The sequence below is a fragment of the Asterias rubens genome, chromosome 4 (assembly GCF_902459465.1).
Source record: "Asterias rubens chromosome 4, eAstRub1.3, whole genome shotgun sequence".
NCBI classification, from domain to species: Eukaryota; Metazoa; Echinodermata; class Asteroidea; order Forcipulatida; family Asteriidae; genus Asterias; species Asterias rubens.
This window is the reverse complement of record NC_047065.1, coordinates 16016227-16044189: the sequence shown is the minus strand read 5'-3', so window position 1 is coordinate 16044189 and position 27963 is coordinate 16016227. Positions and strand designations below refer to the sequence as shown.

General features: G+C 38.2%; 1 protein-coding gene across 1 annotated transcript; it reads right to left on the bottom strand.

Moving 5' to 3' along the window:
- Positions 1 to 962: 962 nt before the first annotated feature.
- Positions 963 to 26948, bottom strand: LOC117289715 (mannosylglucosyl-3-phosphoglycerate phosphatase-like). The gene is made up of 16 exons (XM_033770972.1): positions 26599 to 26948; positions 20900 to 21116; positions 16372 to 16626; positions 15830 to 15916; positions 14242 to 14381; positions 13355 to 13480; positions 11593 to 11715; positions 9777 to 9945; positions 7887 to 7982; positions 7020 to 7187; positions 6277 to 6449; positions 5172 to 5374; positions 4330 to 4538; positions 3639 to 3856; positions 2758 to 2916; positions 963 to 2358 (listed from the first exon to the last, which is right to left on the bottom strand). Exons 2-16 carry the CDS (start codon positions 20988 to 20990, stop codon positions 2146 to 2148), a joined length of 2430 nt encoding a protein of 809 aa, XP_033626863.1. The 5' UTR covers positions 20991 to 21116; positions 26599 to 26948; the 3' UTR covers positions 963 to 2145.
- Positions 26949 to 27963: the final 1015 nt, after the last annotated feature.

Sequence of the window (27963 nt, the reverse complement as noted above, 5' to 3'; positions counted from 1 at the left end):
CTCAAATTACAAGTTAAAAGGCACTCCCACAATAAGGCACTTCTGTTTTATATCTACATGTATATGCGGCACTGATATGTGAAAAAAAAACATTGCAAAAAAAATTACTTCATAGTTACAATTAGTTCAAAAGTCTGTCAGTCTTGAATTTGTCAATTGAATAACAATACCTCACTGTGTTACCAAGCAAAATGAGTCATTTGTTGACCCAGGTCATTTAGGTTCTAAAAAGAGCATAATCTATGCTTTAATAGTGTTAAAATCCCATAATGATACCATCTTGGCTTAAATGTCGAAACACAGAGAATTGCCAGGCAATAAAACAACTGTTTCTAACAATTACAGTTCAGTCACGCCTTCACGGACAGATTGCATAACAAAGATATCCTTTTTAACTGCATTAACATGAATCTGCATTAACATTAAACTGACTATACAATACATTACCCTTACAGCCCATTTTCACACAAACCCTTGTTTTGGACATCTGGGCCCACTCTCATGGCGCATGCTTACTGCAGACTTCTGTGCTGTCAGCACCCTTTAAAGTATGTAATTCTACGAGCTGTAAGCCTAGGTCAGAAATAATAATAATGGACATTTGTAGTGCGCTATATCCGTCAGAAAGACACTCCCGGCGCATAGAAAAGGAACTCTGCTGATGACTGTTCACTTAGAAGGCAGTGGACACTATTGGTAATTACTCAAAATAATTATTGTCATACAAAACAATGTGAGAAACGGCTCCCTCTGAAGTGACGTAGTTTTCAAACAAAGAAGTAATTTTCCACGAATTTGAGTTTGAGACCTCAGATTTAGAATTTGAGGTCTCGAAATAAAGCATCTGAAAGCAAACTACTTCGTGTGACTATATGGAGTGACAAGGGTGTTTTTTTCTTTCATTATTATCTCGCAACTTCGAAGACCGACTGAGCTCAAATTTACACAGGTTTGTTATTGCATGCATATGTTGAGATACAACAAGTGAGAAGACTGGTCTTTGACAATTACCAATAGTGTCCAGTGTCTTTAAGCCCAGACTGAACAAGTGAGATTTTAAGTTAGTTTTGTAGCTGGAAAGAGTGTCTACTTTGGAAGAGCATTCCAAATAGATGGTCCAGCGTGTGAAAAAGAACGGTCTCCCAAAGTGTGTTTAGTGTGTGGGTATTATTTTTAGGGGACATTCTTTGTGGCAGGACGGCTTTGTAGAGGTGCTGGTCCCCTGTTCCTCCTCGCCACTCACTGGCTTGGTATTTTTTAGCTATTTTGCTTCTTTGTTTCTTATCTTTATGTATCGGCTTGTTTATTTATATTTTTTTTGCCAGTGTAAAGTCTAATAAAACTAAAATTATAACAAGGGATGTTGAGGAACATGGTGTTTGTAAAACGAAGCTGCCTAGTAGAAACGCTTAGCTGTGATTGATCCCCAATATCAGCTGTAATTCTGCAGTAAGTAGCACCATGAAATTAGGCCCAGGCTTCTTTTGCTCTCAGTAAACAGATTTTTAATCAGCAATTAATACCAGGGTTTGTGTATGTCAAAAATACCACAGTAATGAATAAACTAAGCAATTACTAGAGGGCTTAACTTTCTGAAACATCTCTACAGGACCAACAATCTTCCACTTTAAAACTTTTCACTGGACTGAAAAATTAAACCATCTTTTGTGTATTATTGCCATTTGATAATTTTTTTGAAAGCTGCATGGACATGAAAACTTAATATATAAATAAATGATCCTTAAAAGGTACTCGCTTATGGAAGGAAAACACTTCATGATAAAATTTGTTGGGCCATGAGGTAACTGTCATTCCATTTTAACACTATTTGTTGATGTACATGTTGCACCCCCAAAACAAGTGTATTTGTCCAGGCCTGATACTTCATATAGGCAATGGAAGCAACAGCCTCCATTCTCCATTACCTTGGTGCCCATTGAAATGAATAGAAATCCAATACTGCCCCTGCACAAACAAGATAGAAGTATGCCCTGCACAGGAACAAACTTTTTATAGGCAATGATGGCAACGGCCTCCATTCTCCTGCTCATTGCCTTGGTGCCCATTGAAAAGTTCAAATAGAAATACAATCTTACCTCATACAGATGTCCTTATATAAGATAGAAATATCAGGCCAGAAAATGTCTACAACATGCCACCGTTACTGGCAGCTTGATGTACACTGTTGCTGTCTTGGTCTTTGAGAAGGCCCTTCAACTGACTTGAGGAGTTCTCTGGCAAGAAGTCTTTGGCACACATTCCCTCCTGGTTAGCGAGGTGCAGAGTTGCTGAATTCTGGAGAAGGAGCTGGGCCATCCTGTGGTTGTTGTCCATCACAGCAAGCATCAACGGCGTGTTCTAAGTGTGTTGTAGATAAAAAGATAAGTTCCAATGAAAAAACGTTCGATGAAAATGTCTAGCGATATTCCATGAGTTGAACGCAGTCTGAATTCTTTCCTTCTCTATCGTTCCTTTTCAAGTTGTTTTCAGTCTACCAACTTCCTTCAGCCTTTGGGCTGCTAGGTTAAGATGGTTGCACACTGGTGATTTGTTGGTTTCCTGAGGACATTGCCGAACCAGTATCTTGTTTTATTTTCACTTCTTGTCGTATGTTACAAGTTTGAGTTCAGTTATAGCTGATACAATAATATGCCAACATCAGATTTGCATTATTTGTTTAAAGCATCTAGTCCAATCAATATTTTGAGCAAAACTCCTTGCGGATTTTCCCTCTTAAATTTGTAATAAATAACCAACCTGTGATATCTCATCTCTGATATCTGGATCAATCTTAGCCTCTTGTAATAAATATTCTGCCACGCTCATTGCGTCATGATGCACAGCTTCATGTAATGCTGACGTCTGCCTATACATGAAACCCAAGCTGACACACTGGTCAATGTGTAGACGTTTCACCTATTGACAAAAATATCCAACAAAATACTTAGAATTTCTCTTTTGAGGAGCTGTGGTGGTATGTTCTAACAACTCAACATTTCCATTCGCTCATCTTCACTATGCTCTGATTGATGATAGAGTCAAATGAAGATGATCAGAGCATCACTGGTTCTGTTCAGAATCTTTAATGGCTCAAATAAGACATGGGGCCAATTTCATAGAGCTGTTTTATAAGCAAAAAAATTGCTTAAGCACGAAAATAGCTCGTTTATTTTACACATGTTACTGGCCAAAATTTCATGCCATATACATTGCTTATGACTAGTATTTAGCTGTTGTTTACTTAGCATAACAATTGAGTCTTGGCCGGTAATCTGTTTTTATTAAGCAATGAATTTTTTGCTTAAGCAGCTCTATAAAATTGGGCCATGGTGTCACCATCATTGGTCTTCAAGATTGTTCTACCCACTATGCACAGTCCAAAAATCTACTTTAATAAATAATAAATAAAAGCTAGTGCTTATGAAGCACATTATGTTCAGTAAGGTCTCGTTGCGCTTTCATTGGGCCAACAACATTCCTGTAATCTTTCTCATATCCGTGGGGAGTATACAGCCCGAGCTGCCGTGCGCTCAGAAGGCTTTTGCAAACAAAATATCAACTTTTTACGCTTAAGCGTTCTTTGAAATTGGGCCCAGAACTGAACCGCTCACCCATAAACTTTAGAAATAGCCTAGTACCTGAGCTAAATCATCTTTCTGTACAGCTCCCCACAAACATCTCATGTCCTCATCATCAAATATAGAAACAAACGAGGAGGAAGGTGACGCTATCTCATCGTCATCGTCACCATCGTCATCGTCACCATCGTCATCTGGACTTGGAGATGAAAACGTTGCATCAGAAACTATTACCTCCGGGATCCGGTTCGACAGGGTTTGGGGGTAGGAGTCTTCGGCTGGTTAAAAAATTAAAGAAGAAAACAAAATGTGGAGTAAGTTATCATGAGATGAATTGTACAAGATTTTATACAATTGATTCGGGGTTGAACAACAACAAATCGACCAGAGCGGGAACTGGACCATTGACCTTCAGATTCCATATTGGCGTTCTACCAACTTTTAGCCTTCTAACCTTCTAACCCTATGTTGGTGGTCTCCCTAGTTTGTCAATATCTTTTTTTTTCAGGTGTGCCAGTCAGAAGCCATATAACTCTCGGCTGCCGTGTAGCAATGGTAGGGAGGGATCACACCCAAGTTACAATACAACTTGTGAAGCGGCAGCTGGGGGACCACCAACATAGGGCTAGACAGCTCAGTTGGTTGAGCGCTGGTTCATTAATCCCGAGGTTCTGGTTCAAAACTCACTCTAGTCAATTTATCTTTGTTCAACCCCCAAAAATGCCTATATTATGAGAGACTTCTGACCTACCAGTTTGACACATTTGAGAGTTATTGTTGTTGGCGAGTTGCATTTCCACTTCTTCCTTGTACGCTTGTAGGAACTGCGACTGACGTTCTTTTACCAGAGGGCGCTGTTCGTCTGGGAGATGGAAGATACGTCCTTCCACTACGGGATCCACAGTGCACTGAGCTCTCTCTGCCAGGTCTAAGTTTGCCTGCCGTAGTAGACTGTGACGCCTGCCAGAGATACATAATGTGACATGGTTATTTACAATTATCATAACAATTAAAAGTTACAAGGTGCTATTCCATCAAGATCATAGTGCACTTGAAAGCAATTAACATGGAAAAAGGTGAGACAGTAGGAAGATTGTTCCAAATCATTGGACCAGCTACACTGGAAGCTTTTTGACCTAGAACTTTGTTTGCTCGGGGCGAATGATGTCAAGTGTGGACCGAAGAACTAGTGGAGGAGTGTAACGTGACAGTAAACTGGGGTCGAGTTCACAAAGAGTTAGGACTAGTCCTAACTTAGGACTAGTCCTAGGAGATATACAAATTGCATGGATAGTCCTAAGTTAGGACGAGTAACTGGTCCTAACTCGAGATAAGACTAGTCCTAACTCTTTGTGAAATCCACCCCAGGAAACATATCAAGGAGCATTTTAAAAAAGCAATCTTGAAATGGTAGCAAAAGTTCCCTATTAGGGATGGGATAATATGTTCTCTCACAGCTGTGGAACATATTAAATGGCCTGCACTATGGTTGATGTCCATGGGGAAGAGGTATGTTTAGTTTCACATGACCCTGGTATTTTGTCCGTGATGGTTGTTGTTGACCGATAGACTGACTCTTCTACTCTAACATACCTGCTGAGACTAATAAGGCTCTGTCTATGTCCCGAGTGACACGGCTTGAGCCCCTTGACTATGTTGATGGAGAGGAAATGATTCTGGACGACGGTGGAGAGGACGGGACCTTCCTCTGCTGATGAGAGCTGTCTACAAACCCTAAGGGTGTCGTAGCCATCTTTACCCTGGGCTATGTAGTCCTTTGTACAGAGTCTGTACACCTGTGATGAAAGACAAGGTTGTGACAATCAATCAATCAATCAATCAAAGGTCATTTTGTAGAGCGCCAAAATCAAGAGTTTGTTCTAAGGCACTGGGGCACATTTGAATGGTTAGTTAAGCCTGCTGGAACGTGAGCTTTAAGGAGTGTCTTGAATGAGGTGAGTGAGCTGGCATATCTGATCTGGGTAAGAAGCTTATTCCACATTTTGGGGCTATTAACCCATTTCACCTGACGTCATCATCAGAAAAATCTTCAATGCGCCATATTGGTGGGCAATTTCACTGTGCGTTTTCATATATAACTGCGTCATGCAGTGAAGTGCGCGTTTTAGGCGACGCGGCGTTAATACACGTAAACCTAACTGCCCACCAACATGGTGAGCGTGGCATCAGTCGCCGCGTGTGACGTGCGTGCAAATGTATATGAAGATCTGGTCTGTCATGGTTTCTTTGGGCCCTGGTTCGAATCCAGCTTATTACACAATGAAACACAATGTTACATGTATTATTGAACAGAACTGGAAAACACGTGATCAACGAGCTTGTCCGGTAAAGCCGATCATACTTCCTGTGAATGCGAATAGGAAGCGAATGTTGACGTCACAAATTCGCAATGAACAATTCGCAGCAGTTGAGCTCTGTTCGACTCAATTACGAATATCGCTGCGAAAGGGGGGTTGTGACGTCAAATTCATGTCAAATTTGCTTCGCATTCGCAGGAAGTATGAACCGGGCTTACTGAGCCCAAAGCTAAAACCACTGGCCTTGAGTCTGTGGTCCGGTTTTATTTGGAGCACTGCCATGTGAGTAACGCTCATTTTGTCTGTAAGCAATTACAACCTCAGGTCAGAATTTTCTGTCAGCCCAGAGTCGTCTTCAGTCAATTTAACAAGGATCCTACCTTACTCGGTGAGATTGGTTGATCCCCAATACTGATTGAGTAAGGATCGATTCTACAGCCAGGTTCTGCATCAGGATCGAATCCGAACTTCATCCCGCTGACTTGAGGGAAGCGGCCCTCTTTCTTTGGATGCTGGGAGACGCCATTCTCCAAAGTTTGCCACAACTGCACACCTGTAAAAAAAATAATAACAACACGCAAAAAGTCAGAAATCAGTTTTAAAAGGGAAGAATATCATGGCAGAGATTCTCATTGATTTAAAGCTCCATTCAAGAAAGAGGCCAGAATAATACATGTTTTTCATCTTTACCAACTCACACCTGTTATCTAAATGCAATTCCTTATCCAAATAGTGGACCCCAATCTTTTAATTGGATCATTTACAAACCAGCAGTGCTGCTGACTGCCCCAAATAATTTCTGAGTTTTGGCAGCCAAAGTCTGAATTTCTTTATTGGAGCTTTCCTGTGATGCTGACTTACAATTAGTTTGGAGCAAGTCACATGACGTACACGCTATAAAGTTTAAAATTGTGCAAATCAGAGAAAGAATCTCTCTTGACATTAATATGTCTGCGTGATTGCATAGGAAAATATAAATATATATTTTTTTTAACACCATATGATATCTACTTTGCTGTGTGTTCTTTTGAGAACTTGTCTTGCTATTTTAGTTTACTGCCGCGGAGTAGATTTTGGGAACTCAGTAGACCTCTCAGTACTGCTTATAAATTCTGATTGATACCTGTTATTTGAAGGACGACTAAGACGTCTATCATTGGAAGCAGACACATTAAATCTCTCTTCTTGAAGTCCCCAGCCTGGTGGATGGTGTCTGATCGAAACGTTCCCGAGTTCAGTAACGCTATGTCTGCATTGCTGGTCGCCAGCATAATGTCAGTCACAAAGTTACCTGCAAAACACAATTTGTTGTGTATATAAATATATATTTTATGACAGAAGACGCCTTACTCAAAAGGCCACAGACGGTCACTTCAAGGCGAGGGATGCACTTAACTGTCACCCAGGCACCACAATCCACAAGCAAATCACGCGGGCGGGAATCGAACCCGTGGACCTTTACACTGCTAGAGCAGACGTCTTACCACCAGACCACCAGTTTTTATGCACAAAAATTTGAATCTAGAACAACGCTTCTCAGATGGTGTGTTTCTATCTGGGATTATTCTTCCTGCATGAACATATTTGCTCTGGATTGTTGGCTTTGTATCAAAAAACGTGACCGCCTTTTGAAATGTATACGTGTACATTTGCATAGGATTAAAGCAATCAAATGGTCCAAAAAACCAAAGGTACAGTTTGCTTTTAAGATACTCTTTGAAAAAACAATTATTGCTTAAAAGAGATGAGGGATACAACTGTACGTGTATGTTCAGCCTTTACACTGATGTAAAAGCAAACTAACAACTACTAAATATGCCCCCAAATAATTGTTGTTTTTTTAAGCTTTTTTTTCAAAAGTGTTGAAAATATGCCCATAACCCCCCCCCCCCCCCCCCCAAAAAAGAAAAAAACCCCAATAATATTAACTATTTTTTTATTGGTTTTTAATTTTTCAGAAGTGTCACTGCAAGACATAAGTTGTACCTACCAATGTTTGTTTCCTGAGTTCTGATCAAGGCGAACCTTGCATCCAAGTCCACTTCAAGGGTCCCTAGTTTGTCCTCTAATTCCTTGTTGATAATCTCTGTGTTGGTATACGCAAAGTACCGTAAGAAACATGAAACAACCAAAGTATACAGTGTAAGTTTTATTTTTAACTAAACCCAAACCCTTCACTGACTAAAATAGACATAACTCAACTCCTCTTAGGAATGATCAATTTCTTTCATTTTTTCCCCATTTTTTTTTTAATAAGCAGGAGAGAGTGATTGTTGAATATAAACTTCACTGAACTTTTGAGTGTCACTTGTTTGTTTTGAAAAACATCACCAATCCCTGTCAACTTCTTTTTGACTTGCCCTGTATTTCTGATAAACTGCTCTTTAGACTGCCAAGTGGCATGCTGTGGCTGAGTGGTTTAGAGCACTGGATTCAAGCATTTCTAATCACCAGAGTGTGGGTTCGAGTCCCAGTCATGACAATTGTATTTTTGAGCAATATGCTTTAACCCTCTAGTCACTGCACCGCCCGAGTTTCTGAAAACCAATTTTTCAAGATTCTTGCAGTAAACAACTGGAATCGTAGTTCAATTTTTAAAAGATAGCTTAATATTTATGCACAATTTTTTACCCTTTCGGTAATGTTTGTATAAAAGTACAAGCTCCCATTGGGAACAATAATCGGCTCTCGAATATTTTTTTGTAAAGATAAAATGGACACAATAGCTTTTCAAGGCTTTTATCTGGCTCAATGCTCATACTAATTAAATGCGAAGGCGTTTTCGACAATATCATCATTAATGATGAATAAATACAGTTTCCGTTGTGTTTACTAATTGGTATGAGCTAAATTATTTCATCGAAGCTAATGACGATGAAATAATTTAGCTCATACCAATTAGTAAACACAAAGGAAAATGTATTTATTCATCATTAATATTGATATTGTCGAAAACTAACGCCTTCGCATTTAATTAGTTAGATAAAAGCCTTGAAAAGCTATTGTGTCCATTTTATCCTTACAAAAAAATATTCGAGAGCCGATTATTGTTCCCAATGGGAGCTTGTACTTTTATACAAACATTACCGAAAGGGTAAAAATTTGTGCATAAATATTAAGCTATCTTTTAAACATTGAACTACGATTCCAGTTGTTTACTGCAAGAATCTTGAAAAATTGGTTTTCAGAAACTCGGGCGGTGCAGGGACTAGAGGGTTAATACCATAATTGCTTTGTCCTTTGGATGAGATGGGGCATAAAGCTGTAGGTTCTGTGTACTAGGGTTGGTAGTATACAAATATTGACTGCTTCGAGTGATATGGTTAAAACTACGACTCCCGAGGTGATCCCCGGAGCGTTCTATTTTCCCGAAGCACAGCTGAGGGAAAATGGAACGGTCTGGGGATCACCAAGGGAGTCATAGTTTTAACCATAGCCCGAGTTAAAGCAGTCAACATTTGTTTTATTACTCCCCAACAGACTATTTATCATCTTCATACACGTAACATTCGTACGCGCATATCAGATACACAGATGCACAACTAATTGGGTTCGAGGAGGGTGAAAAGACGTCTGGGTACTGCACGCCGTGTGATAGTCGTCGGACTATCACACGGCAAACGATGCACTACCTTACGGCCGCCGGCTAGTAAAACTAAGACATATGATGTGACGCGCTTTAAACCAATGAAAAGGCAGAATATTTGTAAGGGGTGTTAAAATACACATTAGCTGCACACTAAAACTTCCTTCATTGTCTTCTCTACATTGTTATTGGCTTGTACAGTGATTCAGTTCGCTTTTCTTTGAGTACTTGGCTTCATAACCATAATATGAAATGAAATGACTACACCCCACCCCAAACAGAAAGAGGACTTACTCTGGTATTCACTGACAATCTCTTTCACCTCGGAGTCTTCTTCAATCTCTGATGTGATATCAATTTTCTCCACCTTGACACTGGTCCTGTCAAAGTCAGTAAAGGTCACTTCCAGCCTTGATAGAGTCCTAAAGTCGGATCCGCTCTTGATGATATATGTACCATTCTTCTGCACAAATGAGATATGTTGAATTAAGTGTCACTTTAAAACCCTTGTCCTTATTTGCAATGGGCCCTTCCCATGAAATATATAAACTGCACATAGCGCCTGCGCACTAGTATTTTGGTTGGCAAAATGAGGAAACATCGGGCTGTTTTTAACACGGGTAATGGCTGCGTGACGCAGACGCAATTGTGCAACATATGGCGTTTGCCAATTGTAGATTTACAGGCCTTAGGACATGTAGGACATTGACCACAGGGCAAGTGCCACTCTTCACAATATATTTACCGTTCTTCTGCACAAATGCTACATTATAAAGAGTCCTTTCAAGTCCTTGCCCCTATATACAATAGACCTAAATTGCACATGGCTTCATTTTAGTATGGCGCCCTCGCATAAGCGTCAAAAGGAGATTGTTCATAGGCCATCCTGTGCACCTTTAATAAACATCAGTGCGTATTTTTATTGTTTCATCGTTGGTTTACCTCTAAGATGGCGGCTGGATGGATTCAATGCATTTAAGGTTCATTTTACTGTGTCCAATAAATCTGAATTCTGTATCCTGTGGCCAATGTCCTTAGGCAGGGCTGAAATTCATAGATCTGGGTGGATTTCACACAGAGTTAAGACTTGTTTTGTCTCGAGAGGAAGAGTTACTTGTCCTAACGTTGGACTAGCCTTAAGTTTTTGATATCTCCTAGGACAAGTCCTAAGTTAGGACTAGTCCTAACTCTTTGTGAATTCGACCCCTGCTCTTTAATAGAGATATTTCTCTGTATGACATAGAGCATTAAAATCGATACCAATAAATTTGTGTTTTTAATAACTCCCAGTATAACAAAGTACATTTAGATTAATATCATAACGGGATGAATATTTCATTACTAACCAGCATGAGATAATGATTTTTGTGCATGTGAAATTAATTTATTAACGAATATCCTGCTGGTACAGTTAATTACAGGATTTGAGCTGGCCTCAATCGTCACCGACTGAACAATCAATGATCTAAGGGTCCAGACATATGGGCCAAATTTCATGGTTCGCTTATAGGTAAGCAAAGAATTTGCGGTTCTGGAAGCAGGAAATAGCGTGAAGCATATTTCAGGAGTAAGCATGGAATGTTTGCTTGTGCGTACTCTAGGTTAGTAAGCTTACACAGGTAGCGCAGAAATTTGGCACTTGAACATCAGTAAACAGAGAATGGTGATCGTTAACACAGTATTCGGTGGTAAGCAGAGCCATGAAATTTGGGTTCATGGAATGCATGGCGCTATTGGCTTTCCCTGCCAGGGTTCTTGTCTTTTGTTTTGTCTCCAGTGTTTTGTGTTCCACCCCCACTGGAGGTGTTTCCTACACAATCCTTGTATCTGCCCACGGCCAGGCCTGGTTTCTCAGTAATTTGCTAGTGTTTTTACATATTTGTATTCTTATTATAACCATTGCTTGTTCTTGTAAATCTTTGATGTGCAATTTTTTAATACATGTGTTTGTTTTTTTTGCTGGCAAATAATATTAAATAATAATGAAATGAAAATGCAGGTTTCAAACCTTCCCAAACTTGCCAATGGTTGTTACTTTGTGTCTGCACTATAGATTGTACCACATATTAATGTCAGGATAAAAGCAAAATACTAGAAATCTGTTACTTACCTCAATGGCTTCATAATCGTGGTCGTGTCCTCCGAGTATCAAGTCAATATCCTCTACATTCTCTGCTAGTCGTATATCATTAGGCATCCTCATGTGTGTTAGAGCTATCACATAATCAGCCCCCTATCAAGAATACAATCAATTCCAGTCCAATTTACAAATGGGCAAGATCAGATGAGGTTTGTATATAGTAGGTTTCATATAGCTCATTTTAAAATAACGTATTCAACGCACTAAAGTGTGCCATTTGTGCCCTGGTCATTGGGCCAATAACATTCCTGTAATCTTTATCAGCTCCCTGGAGAGTATACAGCCCTGAGCTGCCTTGGCATCCTAAGACTTTTCAAACACGATATCAACCGCTACTCATGCAGGTACCCATTTATACCCCTTGGTGACAGGAAGAAATTGTAGTAAAGCATCTTCCCCAAGGACACCAAGACATCAGAGCTTAAAGGCAATGGACACTATTGGTAATTATCTCAAAATAATTATCATCATAAAACCTTTCTTGATTACGAGTAATGGGGAGAGGTTGATAGTATAAAACATTGTGAGAAACAGCTCCCTCTGAAGTGACGTAGTTTTCGAGAAAGAAGTAACTTTCAACGAATTTGATTTCGAGACCTCAAGGTTAGAATTTGAGGTCTCGAAATCAAGCATCAGAAAGCACACAACTTGGTGTGACAAGGGTGTTTTTTCTTTCATTATTATCTCGCAACTTCGACGACCGATTGAGCTCAAATTTTCACAGGTTTGATATTTTATGCATATGTTGAGATACACCAACTGTGAAAACTAGTCTTAGACAATTACCAATAGTGTCCACTGTCTTTAAACTGGAAGCTCTAAACCACTCAAACATGATACTCTTTCTGCACTGCAATTTCCACTAAATATTGTTCAACGGCTGCAGCCCTTGAGTTTCATTAACATGTGAGAGGTCAATGCCTTTTTCATTTGGATCAAAGCACACTTCAAGTTGAAAACCTCAAAGTCTATGGCAATATCTGAACGGGAAGGGCAGGGAAAGACCGGGGCATCAAAAACCATGGCTTTGTGTGATGCCAGACCTGCTGCTAAACATCATAAGAGTAAATATACCACCATAGCCAAGTTGTTTTTGTACGTCAGCAGCCTCATTAAAGTCATTTCTAATTGATTCAATTTTTATTGGTTGCAGAATTCCTTGTAAATGTCAAGGACAAGATTTCATCTTGGATTATTGGTGTTTCTTCCTTTACACTCGCTTTTACAGGCAACTTAGAGGCAACTTAGAGGCAACCAACTGCATACTGCATACACAGACTGCATACACAGAGAACACTTTGGGAGAAAATGATATATTTTTCTAATCATCATTCAGCATAGACTTGCGTCCGTGGCCGCCTAATCCTCAGGTTGTAATGGTGGCACACTCATGGAGTTGCCGCCATCACCTGGTGTCTTTCAATCGCTGCACGTCTCAGTTCTTTGACACATCTTCCACTCCACTTTGTGACGTTGTCTATCCAGCGCAGCTTAGGGTGGCCTCTGCCTCGAATTGTGCCTGTAGGCAGACCATCTATAGCTGCGCCGGGTAGGCCTCCCTGTCTCATCACATATTTTTCTAGCACTGCCTTACTAATCCCAACAAAAATTACATCCAGAAGAAAGTAGGTATGGTTTCTATTTCTAGACTGCATGGGACGGGTTGCCTGTAAGCAAAGACTGACAATCATTTAAACTTGTACGCTAGTTCCTGCAAAAAATTTTCACTTACCTGTTGCTTGAGGACTTGTGCAAGTTTATTGCCTTGTGTGACATAATCAATGTATGTAAGATTCTCTCTGTCAATGGTTGCTAAGGTTACGAGCCACTCCTCTTCCACTAGACCAATTAATCCAATCTAATAAAGAAAAACAATTTTCATACACTTAACACAATTATGGGAACAAAGAAAAACTGACTAGGACAGTGGCTTGAACCTGTGACCTCTCAATTAACGTACCAGAGGTACCCTCTGCTAAGATATAGGATTCAAACTGCCTCTAGCTACCGGGCAATCTTGGTGGTCTAGTTGGTAAGACATCTGCGCTAGAATGGCAAAAAGTCAGGGGTTTGAATCTCACCGGAGCTGTATGCATGCGATTTTTTTTTGCACAGAACTCGGGAAAGTACAGAGGATAAAGTTATGCGCCTTGAACACCCAGCAGGGTGGATGTGTGCGCATTACAAGTCTTATTATTATTATTGTTATTACAATAACCAGGGCTTTTCACACCCAAAGGGCATATCAAAGCGCTTCCACTATTATTACCCCTGGTCACTGGGTCATGTAATTTATTCCTGAAACCATCTAGGGTTCCTGGAGAGTATACAGTCTGTGCAACATGCACTTCTAAGCAATTATCAATCACAAGAACCATCTCTGCCCTCACAGGTACCCATTTACCCCTGGGTGGAGAGAAACAATTATAGTTAAGTGTCTTGCTCAGGGACAAAAGTGTCACGACCTAGAGTTGAACAGACACTCTGCTGAACAGAATCACCAGACTAAAGCACTAAAGACTAAAGTACTAGAGTACACACATTGGTGTAAGGGTAAAACCAAATAATAATTTGGGAAAACTTATGGATTATTCCAAGATGCTAAATAAAACGCCTCACCTTCTTGCCCTGGCACGTGATTGTGCGCGTGACCAAGCCATCAGCCAATGGTTGTCCAGTAAAGTTATCAATGACGTTGCTCATCATCCAAGGGAAGTTAGTATCACGGACAATGTCTTCAAGCTCATCCACGCCAAAATCTTGAGGGGAAACAAATAAATAAATAAATAAGTATATATTTCTTTCAGTTTTCTATCTCTGATAAACAAGTTTTCATAAAACCAGCAATGTATTCTTTCACACAAATACATAAATTTATAATTTCACTGCTGTTATGTTAAGTGTACAACAAATTAATAACTGTGGCTTAACATAATTGAATTTATACAGTTCTTTATAATGAAGCAGTTATTGTCAATTGTTGGGCCTGACAACTTTTAGGTTTTGGGTTGACGAAGCGTACAGCTTTTGAACCCAAGGCAAGACTAACACACTAGGGAATAGTTGGAAGTTGAACGATTTTTTGATTTGAAATCTCTTTGAATTGGGATTATTTTTCTATATACCTAGTATTAGAGATGGCCTTACATTACAATACCAAGAACGGCCACTTCAAAGATAAGGGCTCCAATGAACTGATTTGGGATATTGACGCAAAGCAACTGTCACCTGCCATTGATTCCATCAAACTCTTCCTAAAACTCAGGATTAATCTTAGGTCTTAGAACGAGTCCCAGCCTTGCATTGTAACATATAAACCTTAAGATTAATCCTAAGTTAGGACTAGTTACTCGCCCTACCCTAGCATTTCGTTTAAATCGGCTGCAGGGGCATGTGTGGCTGAAACAAGGTTACCGGCTTAACAGTCCTTAGGGATGTAGGGCATGGGTATCATCCAGTAAGAGCCTGGCTGGTAGAGCAGAATGCACTACCTTCTCAACTTTAATCCACTCAAACTTTCCTGCGTTGTATTTAGTCATACATTTGTACCGTCACAACGCTCCTTAAAGCCATTGGACCCTTTCGGTACAGAAAAAAAAAAAAGTTCACAGATTTACAAATAATTTACGGGTTTGCAGAAGGTAATGGTGAAAGACTTCTCTTGAAATATTAGTCCATGAAATGCTTTACTTTTTGAGAAAACGGTTAAAACAATCCAAATTCTCGTTAGCGAGAATTATGGATTTGTTATAAACACGGCGAAACACGCGAAAACAGGAGTGGGTTTTCCCGTTATTTTCTCCCGACTCCGATGTCCGATTGAGCCTAAATTTCCACAGGATTGTTATTTTATATATAAGTTGTGATAAACGAAGTGTGGGACTTGGACAATACTGTTTACCGAAAGTGTATAATGGCTTTAATTATTCTGAGTTATGAACTCGTGGAATTCTCAAATATTGAGCTAGTTGCCTCTATGTGTAAGTAGGTATGAAGAGAAAAATAATCGATGCGGTAAACAAAACATCTAGGAAGACAGTTCTGGGAAGATGTGTTTAAATTAGACAGTAAAAGACAAAGAAGAAGAAGAAGCACACAATAACAAGAAATACAACAATGAGAATGAAAAAGAACAAAAAAATACAAATTTGTAACTTTAATATGATGACTGTCATGTCATATAATGATTATTGTTATTGTTTATTACCAAAGTCGTGGTTGCCATAAACTGCAGTGTTGACTTTCATAGCATTCAAAACTGGGACCATGTGTTGACCTCTTGTGACGTTACTCACTGCATAAAAATGAGTTAAAACAGATCATAATAGTGACTAAAACCAATCCTCAAAATCATCCTTTACCCTTTAAAGGGAAGGTACATGCCCTTGGTAATGACTCTAAATTAAGGGCCAGAACTAAACTTTTGGTTAGATGCCTTCAACAGCACCTTTCAATATAGTATAAAGCATTGAGAAACATTTTACTTCGAAGTAAGTGGTTATGTGAAAAGATACCAGGTTTTACCCAAACATTTTTTGAGTCTGAGATATGATTGTTCCTGTAGGGGTTATTCTTCCTGGGTGGACATATTCGCTCCGGACTTTTGGCGATATCTCAAAAGTGTGACCACCTTTTGAAATGAAATGTTCATGGGTTACTTTGATTGTATAAGATATATAGGGTTAAACAATCAAAGGTTTACGTTCCCTTTAGCCAATTTTGATAAAAGTTAAACAAAACAATTCTTACTGATGGACGGATTCAGGGCGTCTCCACTGAAGAAGACAAGTGGGTTCTCCGGCAGGAAACTCTTGATGATTGTAGCAAAGCGCGCCGCCCCACCCACTGGCTCCCTGTCCTTTGGCTCTACGTTATACACATCATTGAAGTGCAGGATGGTTATGGTTACCATTGCATGGGTGGTGTACATTGCTTTGATTTCGGCTGAGAGCTTGCGCTGGTAGGAGGACTTGCGGCTGAGGTTTGGCGTCGAGTCGTCTATACCTTTTTTTCACAAATGAAAATGTGTACTTATAATAATCGCAATAATAATAATGGACATTTGTACTGCGCCATATCTGTCAGAGAGACATTCCTGGCGCATAGAAAAAACTCTGCCAATGATAGTACTCAAAGCTAAGACTAAACAAATGAGTTTTCAAGTTAGTTTTGAAGCTGGAGAGGTTTGTCTACAAATCTGAGGTTCAAGGTTGTATTTGAAACTTTACACGATGGAAGTATTTACTTAAAGAGGTTTGCGGTAACACAATGTGATAATCTCTTTTGAGTAGTGTTGGTTCTGAAAAGAACTGGTGATTAATAACGCAAAGTTTTGATCAGTATGCTCTGATCCTCTTCAAGAGCACGCTTGACTTGTTAGATAAACTGAAAATAGATTTCATATGGTGTTACTGCAAACCACTCTTAACTATCAAGGTTTTGGCCAGAATTTGGTAAGGGTGTCAAATAGACACACAGACAACCCTAATGACTAACAATATGGTAAGCTCAGTAGTTCATGATCCGGTGTTTGTTATCAATGCACTGGAATACCTGTACAATTGGGGCTAGACAGTTTTTATTTTAAAAAAAGTCTTCCCACAAAAAGGACCGAGTTATAACAGTGTACAGTTTTTACACACCATGGTTTTTTTTCCTTGGATTTTTGTTCAGGAAAAAAACTTAAATCATTACTTGCACTAAAAATAAAACTAGAAATTTATTTAATTATTTTTTTTTATATTTTTTCCTTTTCGCCCAATGTTTAGTTTTATTGGAATAAAAGCTACAGCATAATAATTGGAATACTGTAGGCCTATTTGTTTAAATAACACTAATTATTTTTTTTCCATTTTTTACGACTAGCCTTTACACCAAGAATGGCTAGTTTTAAATTGATGCATGGCTTCTCATTTTATATGCTGACTCCCCTTCATAAACTGGCTAACTTATTGATCACCCTTAAAGGCAAAGTGTAACTTTTTGGAACCGTTTGATTGTTTTAATCTTATTTACTGTAACAGGTTAGTTTTATTCCAGGAAAAAAAAAATCTCCATACCAATCAGATTTGATTTAGAGTATTTGTTATAGTTTACTTTGCCTTAAAAAAATGTATCATACACGACTGAAATTTTAATTGTCCACAGTCCAGTGGATTTAACATTGGGTCATCACTCATCACTAACCCCACTTGTTATGCAGACCCTAGCAAAATATAGTATACCGTATAAAATTATACACACAAATTAATCATGTTTGTTTCCAAATGCATGCACCATTTCCCATAAAACAACTGTTGTTGACAACAACCGCTGTTGGTGACAACTATTGCTGCCATGGTAACAGTCATGGCTCCTCTCCCAATCTAAGTGCCATTATGAATAATTAAAGTCTTGAATTGACTCATAACGAGATGGCTAAAAATTAGTCAATTGGTATTCGTTTAGCTTCAATGGCTATTGACAAGATCATTTATAAACATTAATATACTTGCCCCCCCCCCAGTCAGCAGAACATTGTGTAAACGTGCATGAAATGCTACAATGTAGGCAATTACCTACTTCACTGTGCATTGTTTCTTGAAAAAATACAAAGGGTCATGTGCATAAAGACTAGTATTTTCTTTTACTTGAAAATTTCAAGTGTTTACTACCATCCATATGAATATAAGGAAATAAAAGCTTTTACTGGAAAGTATTTACTAAAATGCTAAAAGTATCTACTTTTAATGAAAAGTAAATCCTTTTCTTTTTAGCACTTACTTACTTTCACATGAATAAAAAGGAGAAAATACTACAAAATGCTAGTAAGTACTGGTCATTTTTCAAGGTAGCTCCAGAGCTACCTTGGACACAGAAGTAAAAGGCTTATCTGAAGAAATGACGGTGTTTATGAATGTTCCTCACAGGATAAATGTTTTAGTCCAAATGAAAGACATCACTGAAATATTAAATAGACACATGCACAGTGTTTCACAACAGAAACAATGCACACAAACTCAAACTGCTTTTAAACAAGTTTGTTTATATTTTTGCTGAGGATAAAATAAAACCGTTTGTAAAAAAAACGTTTTGTATCAGTAAAGCAAGCATTTTTAAAGATATAAAGCAATTTTTTTGGCTCAGAAATGAATGCCTCGGTCATTAAGGCTCAGAAAAGGTAATTTTTTAAACAATTAAATGCATTTCAATAGAATGTTGTTCATGTTACTATTAAAACTTCTAAGTTTAAATTAAATAGCTATGCTCATATCCAGCTCTCATCTTCTGTATATAGCACTGTAAGTTTCAAAACCTTAACAAAAACGTTTTGATTCTGGGTGTCCAGATGAGTCGTCTTCATCAAAATGTTGTCAGAATAAAAACCTCATGGCTGACTTGAAGATTTCTATGTTTCTATTAAATCAAATGCTGCTTAAGCTGTGTGGGTGTGTGAGCGCGTACGTAGACGTGAATAGGAGTTGTAATACAAAGGAAACCTTTTGTTAAAGAGCCATTCAGCCATGGTATATCAGAAGTATTTACTCCAAAGCATTAAGTGACTACTTTGCAGTAAAAGAATAGGTTTATTCATACGGAATTCAGAAGATGCTTTTACTGAATGCTTCTTCTTGGAAGTTTATGCTTTTACTTTTTGCTAGTACTTGTCAGTAAATAGGTTTCTAGGCTCAAATTAAGCAGAAAATTTAACAAGACCGCCTGCAGGCATTCTAACTCAAAGTGTGTACTGAACCAAACAAATTATTTTACAAGACCAGGGGTCGATTTCACAAAGAGTTAAGGCCGAGTCACAATGCAGCGATAACAATAGCGATCACAATCAAGATGCAAAGAGAACGCATCGTATTGGTTGAATTGCTCCACGGAGAATAAGCACACGCTCATTCAACGAATGGACTGCGTTCTCTTTGCGTCGTTATCGTTATCGTTATCGCTGCAGTGGTACCGGGTCTTTAGGACTAGTCCTAACTTAGGACTAGTTCTAAAAGAGATATCAAAAAGGTACAGCTAGTCCTAAGTTAGGGCTAGTAACTCATCCTATCTCAAGATAAGACTAGTTCTAATTTTTTTGTGAATTCCCCCCCAGAATCTTCATGAGAGAGAGCTTTATACAGAATTTTTAATCACGTTATTTTTTTCTTTTTTCGTTTCCTTTTAGCAAGCACTAAGAGAAGATTATCTCATTTGTAAACTTTGGTACTCATCGGAATTGCCAGAAAAAAAAGTCAACATCTGTTAATTTTCTTTTATTCAATTGAAAACCACCTTGAGAATAATCTTGCACAAACCAAATCTAGCCTTATGTTATGTTGACATTCTCCCTATGAAATATAGGGCTACAGTTTAGATAGCTCAGTTGATAGAGTTCTGGCATGTTACTCTGGAGGTCTTTCGTTCAAATGCTGCTCCAGTGAATTTTTCTTCCCCAAAAATACCATTAAAAGTTGTCCACAGCCTTTTACCTACCCCTTATATCATTTGTGAAAATTCGAAAACATCTCAATATTTTTTATTTTATTAACTCTCTTTCAACTTCTATGACCAATTGAGTCCAAAATGTGCAAAGATTTGTTGTTATTTTATGCATGTTGGGATACACCTAGTGAGAATACTGGTCTTTGACAAAAACCACAGGTGTCCAGGGATCTATTTCACAAAAGATAAGACTTGTCTGATCTGAAGTTAGTACCAGTAAACGGGCTTAACTTACATGACTTAATACTAGTAGCAGGCCTGATACTTCGGGGAGGCAACAAAGGCGATTGCCTCCATGCCCCCTGGTTACTGCCTTGGTGCCCTTAAAACGTTCTGTTAGAAGTTTTTCTACATTATTTCCTTATAGGGTGCCCTTTACCAAGGAGAAAACGCCTTGGTGTCCTTACCCTTTCGAAAACGAGGCATACAGGCCAGGGCCCAATTTCATAGAGCTGCTAAGCACAAATATTTGCTTAGCATGAAATTTATTCCTTGATAAAAAAAAGGATTACCGACCAAATGTTTTTGTTTGTTGCATGCTGGTTAATGGTATTCAGCTGTTGTTTGCTTATCCTGAAAATCTCGTGGACATTAATTTGGTTGGTCCTGTTTTTATCAAGGAAGAAATGTCATGCTTAGCGAATTTTTGTGCTTAGCAGCTCTATGAAATTGGGCCCTGGACTAGTCCTATCTCTATTAGCATTTCCAAGGACTAGTCCTATAGGAAGAGTTTTGTGAAATCGACCCTAGTGCCTTTTTTACACAATGGTATGAGGGTTGAAAAACAAAACTATATTATTACCATTTCCGTAAAGAATGTGTCCCCTCCATCTAGCCACCTCTTGTTCTTGATCTTTGACGGCAGTTGACCTCAGTGAGCAGGTTGATCCCATACCACCCCCGGCAGCAGAGACTTTATACAGTCACTAGACTCAACATGTACATTGTACACACACTATCTAACCATCGTCAGCCTGTTGTCATCTTTGTTAACTACATAGTGTACTACATGTTGACACCTGTGCAGATAAATGAGAATAAAAAAGAAAACTGTATTTTAATGTCTGGTTTAGGTCTACAAATCTTCAAATTTATGAACTCTTTATCAAAATTACACTTTTTGCACATAATGGACAATAATACAAATTAAGAAACAAATCCAGATTGAGAGAAAACAAAAATCCATCAGGGCTGCTGATCTTCAAAAACATTTTGTTTGATTCAGGTTTGATGTATATAAATAATGGGCAATAGTTTCAGGGCTTGACTTTGGGTGAAGACTCCACATATTTGCAGCTTAGCATTTTTACTTATTAGAATTCTGTTTACAAACCCAAATTCAAAAGCAAAACGAGAGAAGATACTGAACTTTTGTTTGAACAAGCAAAAAGAGAAGATTTAACTCACTTACGAGGTCACATCCAAAATTGCTGGAAATTTCAAAACTGGATGTCTAAATTGTCTAAAATTATAACAGGGAGTCCACAAGACAGACTAACACCCCCTGGCTAACACTATGAGTACAACAACAAAAAACCTGAGGAGATTCATGGGAAATTTTGTATCGTTTGAATATTTATTTAATTCAGCCCCAATTGTACATTTACATTATGAACCATTCATGTAAACTGTACAATTGGGGCTGAATTCCAAAAATATTCAGAATTGGTACCAAATTCCATCTGCTTTTAAACACATCAAAATTATGCTCACCAGAATAAGATTACAAGACAAACTACAATGTCACATCATGTGCAATTTGTGAGTGGTGTCCTTCTACGTGTAATTTCTGCCCCAAAATAGCAGACAATTGTTAAGTAATATATTTCTGTTGAAGCAGCTCTACGAAATTTGGCCCAGGTGTTAAAACAGGCTGAACAGTAACACCAACCTAAGCCAACCTAAAACACAAAACAATCAAGCCCTTTCTCGTGTTGGGAGTCTCTCACAGCAAATCCTTATCCTCTACCCCCCCCCCCCCCCAAGACCCTTCATCTCCTCTAAGAAGTAAGGAGCCCTCCGCTCTATAACACAATCCTCCCCACCAAAGGTATTCTTTTTCCTTGTTCTTTGAAGTGACCCACTCATCACCATGGAGACTCACACATCAAGCTCCCTCTTGATGACTAATTCTAACTGATTAAACTCTTGTGATGTCCAATCCATTATTTTTTAATCCACCCTTTTCATTTCATCAATTGGTGATGGGGTGGTTTTTGATGTCTGATGAGAAATTTTGCCTTGAGTCAGCCCATTGAGTGTACAACATTTAAAAACAGCCCACTGAAGTCACTAGGTATAATTATTAGAAACATAAGTCAAGAATACCGCCAGGCATTTACAAAATCAAGTCAAAAATGCTCACATGATATTTAGACTTATTTTAAATCATTCTAAGTAAAAATTTGCATGTCCATGTACGTACAGGAGTTTGTTGTTCTAAAAGCAAAATAATCGGTTTTTTTGCAGCATTCTCCAAACAATAACAGATATTCTCTTACCGGGCTCGAAATGTACACTGGACTATAGGCCAGAGGCAGGTGAGACTCACACATCGAGCTTCCTCTTAGCGGCCAATTCTAACTGATTCTCTCCCGATGTCACATCCACTATTTTCTAATACACCCTTTTTATCAATTGATGATGGATGGTTTTGATAAGAATTTTTGCTTTGAGTCAGCAAAGTGACAGTACAAAGGGTTTAAATAACGGTGGTAGAAACCTCCTGAGGTGCGGTTGTTTTTGAAATATTACTAAAACACTCACACAAATAATATAGTTGTTTCTGTCTCAGTGAGACAACAATTATTTTAGCATACAACGTGACTCTTCTGAAAACATTGCTCTGTGATTTCCACTTTGTTTTCTCAAAACCCTGAAAACAGATGAATCTGAAACTTCTACAGGTAAATTTAATTGCATTATACATCTTTATTCACAGTGAGTAGGGATTCATGTCATGGCCAAAAACTTGATCTACAAAAGGTATCAAAACCCTTTTAAGCCTGATACTTCACGGAGGCAACAAAGGCGATTGCCTGTACTTGTTGCCCTTGAAGTGCTCTAGTACAAATTTACAACTTCCTCATAAGGTGCCCTTTATCAAGGAGAAAATGCATTGGTGCCCTTGCCCTTTCTAAAAGAAAACAAAGGACGCCCTTTAAATAGTCACTCGTTACTAGCCAGCCATAGTAAAAACACAGGTAAAAAATGCTCTGCAGGATTTCCGGATTTGCTCCTTTTAAAAATGAAGTCAAAATTGTTGAAATCATTCTGTAATATTAATAATGTAAACATTCACAGATGATGTACAGTAATTCATTGCTTTAAAAGCAAAATAATTACTTTTTGCAGCTTTCTCCAAACTTATGGATTGCTTACATAGACAGTAAGCTCAAGTCCTGGGGTCTTGCCTTTTTCAATTTTGATATCTTCATCTAAGTTTTAAAAAATGATGCTCAAAATTTTGATTTTGGTAAATCATTAGATAGGCCTATCTTTCAATCCTGGAAGTCTACTGACCCATAAACAAATGAACAAAAAATCTATAAAAAAAACACCCACCAACAACAGCAACAACATCAAACAACTGTGATGTCGTTTTAACTATGAGCTACAATTGAGCTAAGCTTGTGAAATTTCTCCCCTAAATTCAAGTTATTGGGTAAACAACAAAACTAGGTGGGGCTAGTCTAAATGTAATGTTTTTGTTTTTAATCACCTACAAATCATGCTGACATTTCATTCATGTTGTTGTTGTAACGAAACAAAGGCAGACACTAATGAGGAAATTTTACACTCTAATTGAACATTTCAAGGGGCACCGAGGCCAGTGGCAATTACCGTTCTTGCCTCCATGAAGTATCAGGCCTGAAAAGTCAAAGCATCCCTAATTGGAAATCCCCCTAATTAATACCAGCACTGGTCTATTCCTGCCATCTATGTAATGTATGTAGGATAGTACGCTAAAAGAATTGTACTTGAAAATTCAATTTACTTGTTCTGCCCAACATACACTCGTGATGGAATTCACTGTGGCCTCGGAGAACTTACGGAGGGCTGAAGGAACGGACTATTTTTTCCCAGCATGCCTTTCTGCTCACACCCCCTGGTTTAAAAAAGGGTCTTTGGCCGATTAACTCTACACCCCTAAATATAATTTTTTTTTAATTATATGTGTTTTTGTTTGGTGAATCGGCAAGAACTAGTGTGTATCGGCATGTAATAGTTTGCGCATACCAGCTCCAGCCCCCATGCTCGATTGTGCATGGGGAAAAACTGAATACAATTATACATGACATGCTTGATCAGTGTATTCCTTTCCAATGTCTTGTTGTACATGTACTCAAGCCCAGTAATGAGTAGACTGTAAAATAAAAATAATAATTAATTCTGATGAAATGACCTCCCTTTCCGAGCCAAATTCAAGCCTGGTAGACACTTTTACAGTAAATAATTAATTTTTAATGAATGCCACAAGGGGGCCAACACAAATGGACACTTTTCACCATGACCACGCTAATGTGTTGTGGTTGCTAACTAACTGCACCTGTCAAGATTACACCTTCAATATGTTTCTCAAAAAGTATCTCAAAATTTTGTTGCACTTTTGAATCGAATTCACCTGTCTATAGAATCCAAATAATATTAGTGTTTACATTATATTATGGCCTTGGTCAGTTTGAATTATTGGCCAGTAGTTAGGCCGTGTAAAAAAAAAAACATGTTTAGCGTCCGGGGAGGAGGAGGGGCTTTTTATTTTTAATTTTCAAGATTTAAAAAAAAAGGAAAGGAAGAGGACCCTTTTTCTTTAATTAATGACTGCCCGACACATTTTTAACGTAAAAGTATTTTCTTGATGAGACCGTTGAAATACATCTCTTTTTATCCATTAAAAAAACATCATTAATTTTTTAAAGGAGACAGCCTCTTAAAAAGGAAGTGGGCGGGGACGCTAAACATGTTTATTTTTTTGCTTGGCCTTACGGTGTCGGGTCAGTAAATTGTTGACTGGACAAGCCAGCACGCTGTCTTGTGTGTGTTTTTATAATGAAATAATTTATATATTATACATTCTACACAAACATCTTGAGCAAAAGATAGTACATGTAAGTTCAAATGTTGCCTTTGAATCTGATGAAATACCACTTGATATGAAGTACTCAATACCCCTAAGGACAAATCTTTTCTTACCTAGTGCCTCCTGTTCACAATATTAAGCTGGGTCAGAAAGTTCTGTCTTATTTTAATTTTGGTCTTGTACAAAGAGTTTTTTTTTTTTTTTTCAGGGACCCGGACACTAGACTCATTTTTTTTTTTACTCTGCATAATTTCTTTGAATACCTCTCATGTAGTTTGTAGTATACATTTTAAATCAGAAAATTAAAAACTCATAATCTGACAACAGTGAAATATATGTTATAAAAATGTTTGTTATCAGGTATCCACCTGTCTTGCTTTGTAATATTAAGACGGGATCTCCACTAGCAGTAGTAGCATCATCGAAACCAACCATCCTCCTACTGACAAGTGAGGATTGAGGTTTACGATGATCACATTTTAGTTTTTTTACCTTCAAAATTACACAAATATTTGGGTGCATGTCTGCGTTGGCAAACAAAGTTAAATTTCAAGAAAATTTGTTCTGTGTGGGAGAAATTCTAATTGAAGGGAAACTCTAATTGAAGGGAAAACCATTGCTCGTGCTCAGTAAAATAAAATCATTGCAAACTTGTAAAAATTGTAAACACACAGAAAAACATAGCATTAAAATAGTTATGCTCCAAAAATTGTAAACTTTTAACTTTTGTACATTAGTTGAAACTTTACCACTAAAAATGTATATTAATTAATCTTTATTTATTAAACTATTTCTGTGACGTCAGTCTATTGTTGAAAGTGTAGAGTATTTTTACGAATTTGTAACATAATCGTAACATAATAATAGATTCATTACAAACTTTAGTTCAACTTGAAAATTACTCTTTCCAAATTGAAGGATAGCATGAAGTGCAACAAAACATAGCTGAAAATATGTTATCTTCCAATTTAATTAGATGGAAATTAGATAGACAAACTAGTGTTGTTGCTATTGAGAAACCCAGCTCATTGAAACTGTTACACAACCCATGGGGGAAATAGAATAGACTCCATAAAAGTGTAGATTCATGAATACAATGTACTCGCCTTCGGCTCGTACATTCTCTTCACGAATCTACACTTTCTCGTCCATTCTCCTTCACATAATAAAAACAATGGACATTTTTAGTTTAAATTTACTCTTACTCTAGTAACAACCAATCTTAAAATACAAGCAATATTTTTTTTTTTTTTTTTTATCTTCTAAATCTAAGTTTTAAAATAAAGTAGAATACCAAAACAGCTTTATCAGGTAATTACTAAAATTAGGACACCGTTAATTAGTAAATTACAATCATAATTCAATTTTCTAATGACATTTCTCAAATAAAAAACATTGCAATAAAAGCAGTTTATACTCACAAACAATCCAATGAATAATATGCACAACCTAGTGTGAAGGTACGTCTGTTCAGGCTGGCCGACTGTGTGCAGACGTGATTTGTTGCTTTTGATGTTGTGCGGTGTGTGTGTGGTGATGATGTGACTGCTGTAAAAGTGTGAGCGAGAAAAGATCCAAACACCAAACGAAAAACAACTCGTCTCACGACTAGGTCAGCCCTTAAATTCACAAAAGGGTGAACATCCGGTGATTGTTTTTGCCCTCCATGAGTGCTTTGTCAACATACAAAATCATTGTCAGACTAGAAACAGAGAGAAAGGTGAAATTTAAAGGGGAGATCAAAAACAGTCAGCAGACGACCAAACGTGCGTGACGACCACCGCAGCAGAAACTAAAGTGAGCGAAAAAGTTTGTTTGATTCAATATTAGGGCGCCCTCAACTGGCAAGAATTTGACCCTTTGAACAAAATCACGGGGGGGGGGGCGGTGCGGGGGGGGGGGATTCAAGCTTTGTTCAAAGAACTGCCAAGAGGTAAACAGCATTTCTCATGTGGGCCAAAACCTTTTTTTTTTTTTAATAAAAAAAAAACAGGTGCATGAAGTGATTAACAAAAATATACTAAAAAACATTTAAATCTATCAAAACCAAAAACCATAGAGCTATAAAAACATATCAATATGCCGTAGCGTGCTTTTATCGAGCGCCGTTGTTATCCACTATCAATCACTCCGTCTACTATAGTGGGTCAAGCTCCTTCCAGCCCCTTGAAAATCGTATCAAAACTATTTTCAGGCCTGGGTCAAGCTCCTTCCAGCCCCTTGAAAATCGTATCAAAACTATTTTCAGGCCACAAATAGCAAAGGGCTAGACCCAGTAACTAGGGCGCTGTACTCATTTTTTCGAAGTTTTGACATTCTCGAGAATGTCAAAATTTCGAAAAATGTCAATTTGAAAAAAGGAGTACAGCGCCCCCCGACTGGGTCTAGCTTTTGCATACAGGCACTATAGATTATCTTTTCCATTTTCGGCATTAATTTATCAAATCTCCACAAAAGTTTGTACACAGCGCCCACAGTTTGTAACATACTCTAAATGATCACCCAAAACGTTATTGTAAGAACATAAAATTGGGTTTACAAAAAAAAAAAAGAACACAGCGCATGTCGATGTTTGTTGACCGCGCCCACAAACTTTTTTCCCGATAGCAACCCCCCCCCTCCCCCCTCCCACCCCCCCCCCCCCCCGGCCCTTTGTTGACCTTTGTTGAACCGAACATAATGTTGCGATGCGGCGTGCAGGGGCCAGACACACTTTAACCACGTTATCTATCGGAAATGTTGGTATGGTGCCATTGTACCGTATTTTGACGACCATTTGCTCAGCA

Coding starts and splice junctions, on each gene's coding strand:
- LOC117289715 (XM_033770972.1), bottom strand. CDS start 20,990: ATGGGATCAACCTGCTCACTGAGGTCAACTGCCGTCAAAGATCAAGAA. Junction 15,917..16,371: donor CGCCCTGAATCCGTCCATCA/GTAAGAATTGTT, acceptor ATTTTTATGCAG/TGAGTAACGTCACAAGAGGT. Junction 6,450..7,019: donor AGTCGTCCTTCAAATAACAG/GTATCAATCAGA, acceptor TTTTTTTTACAG/GTGTGCAGTTGTGGCAAACT.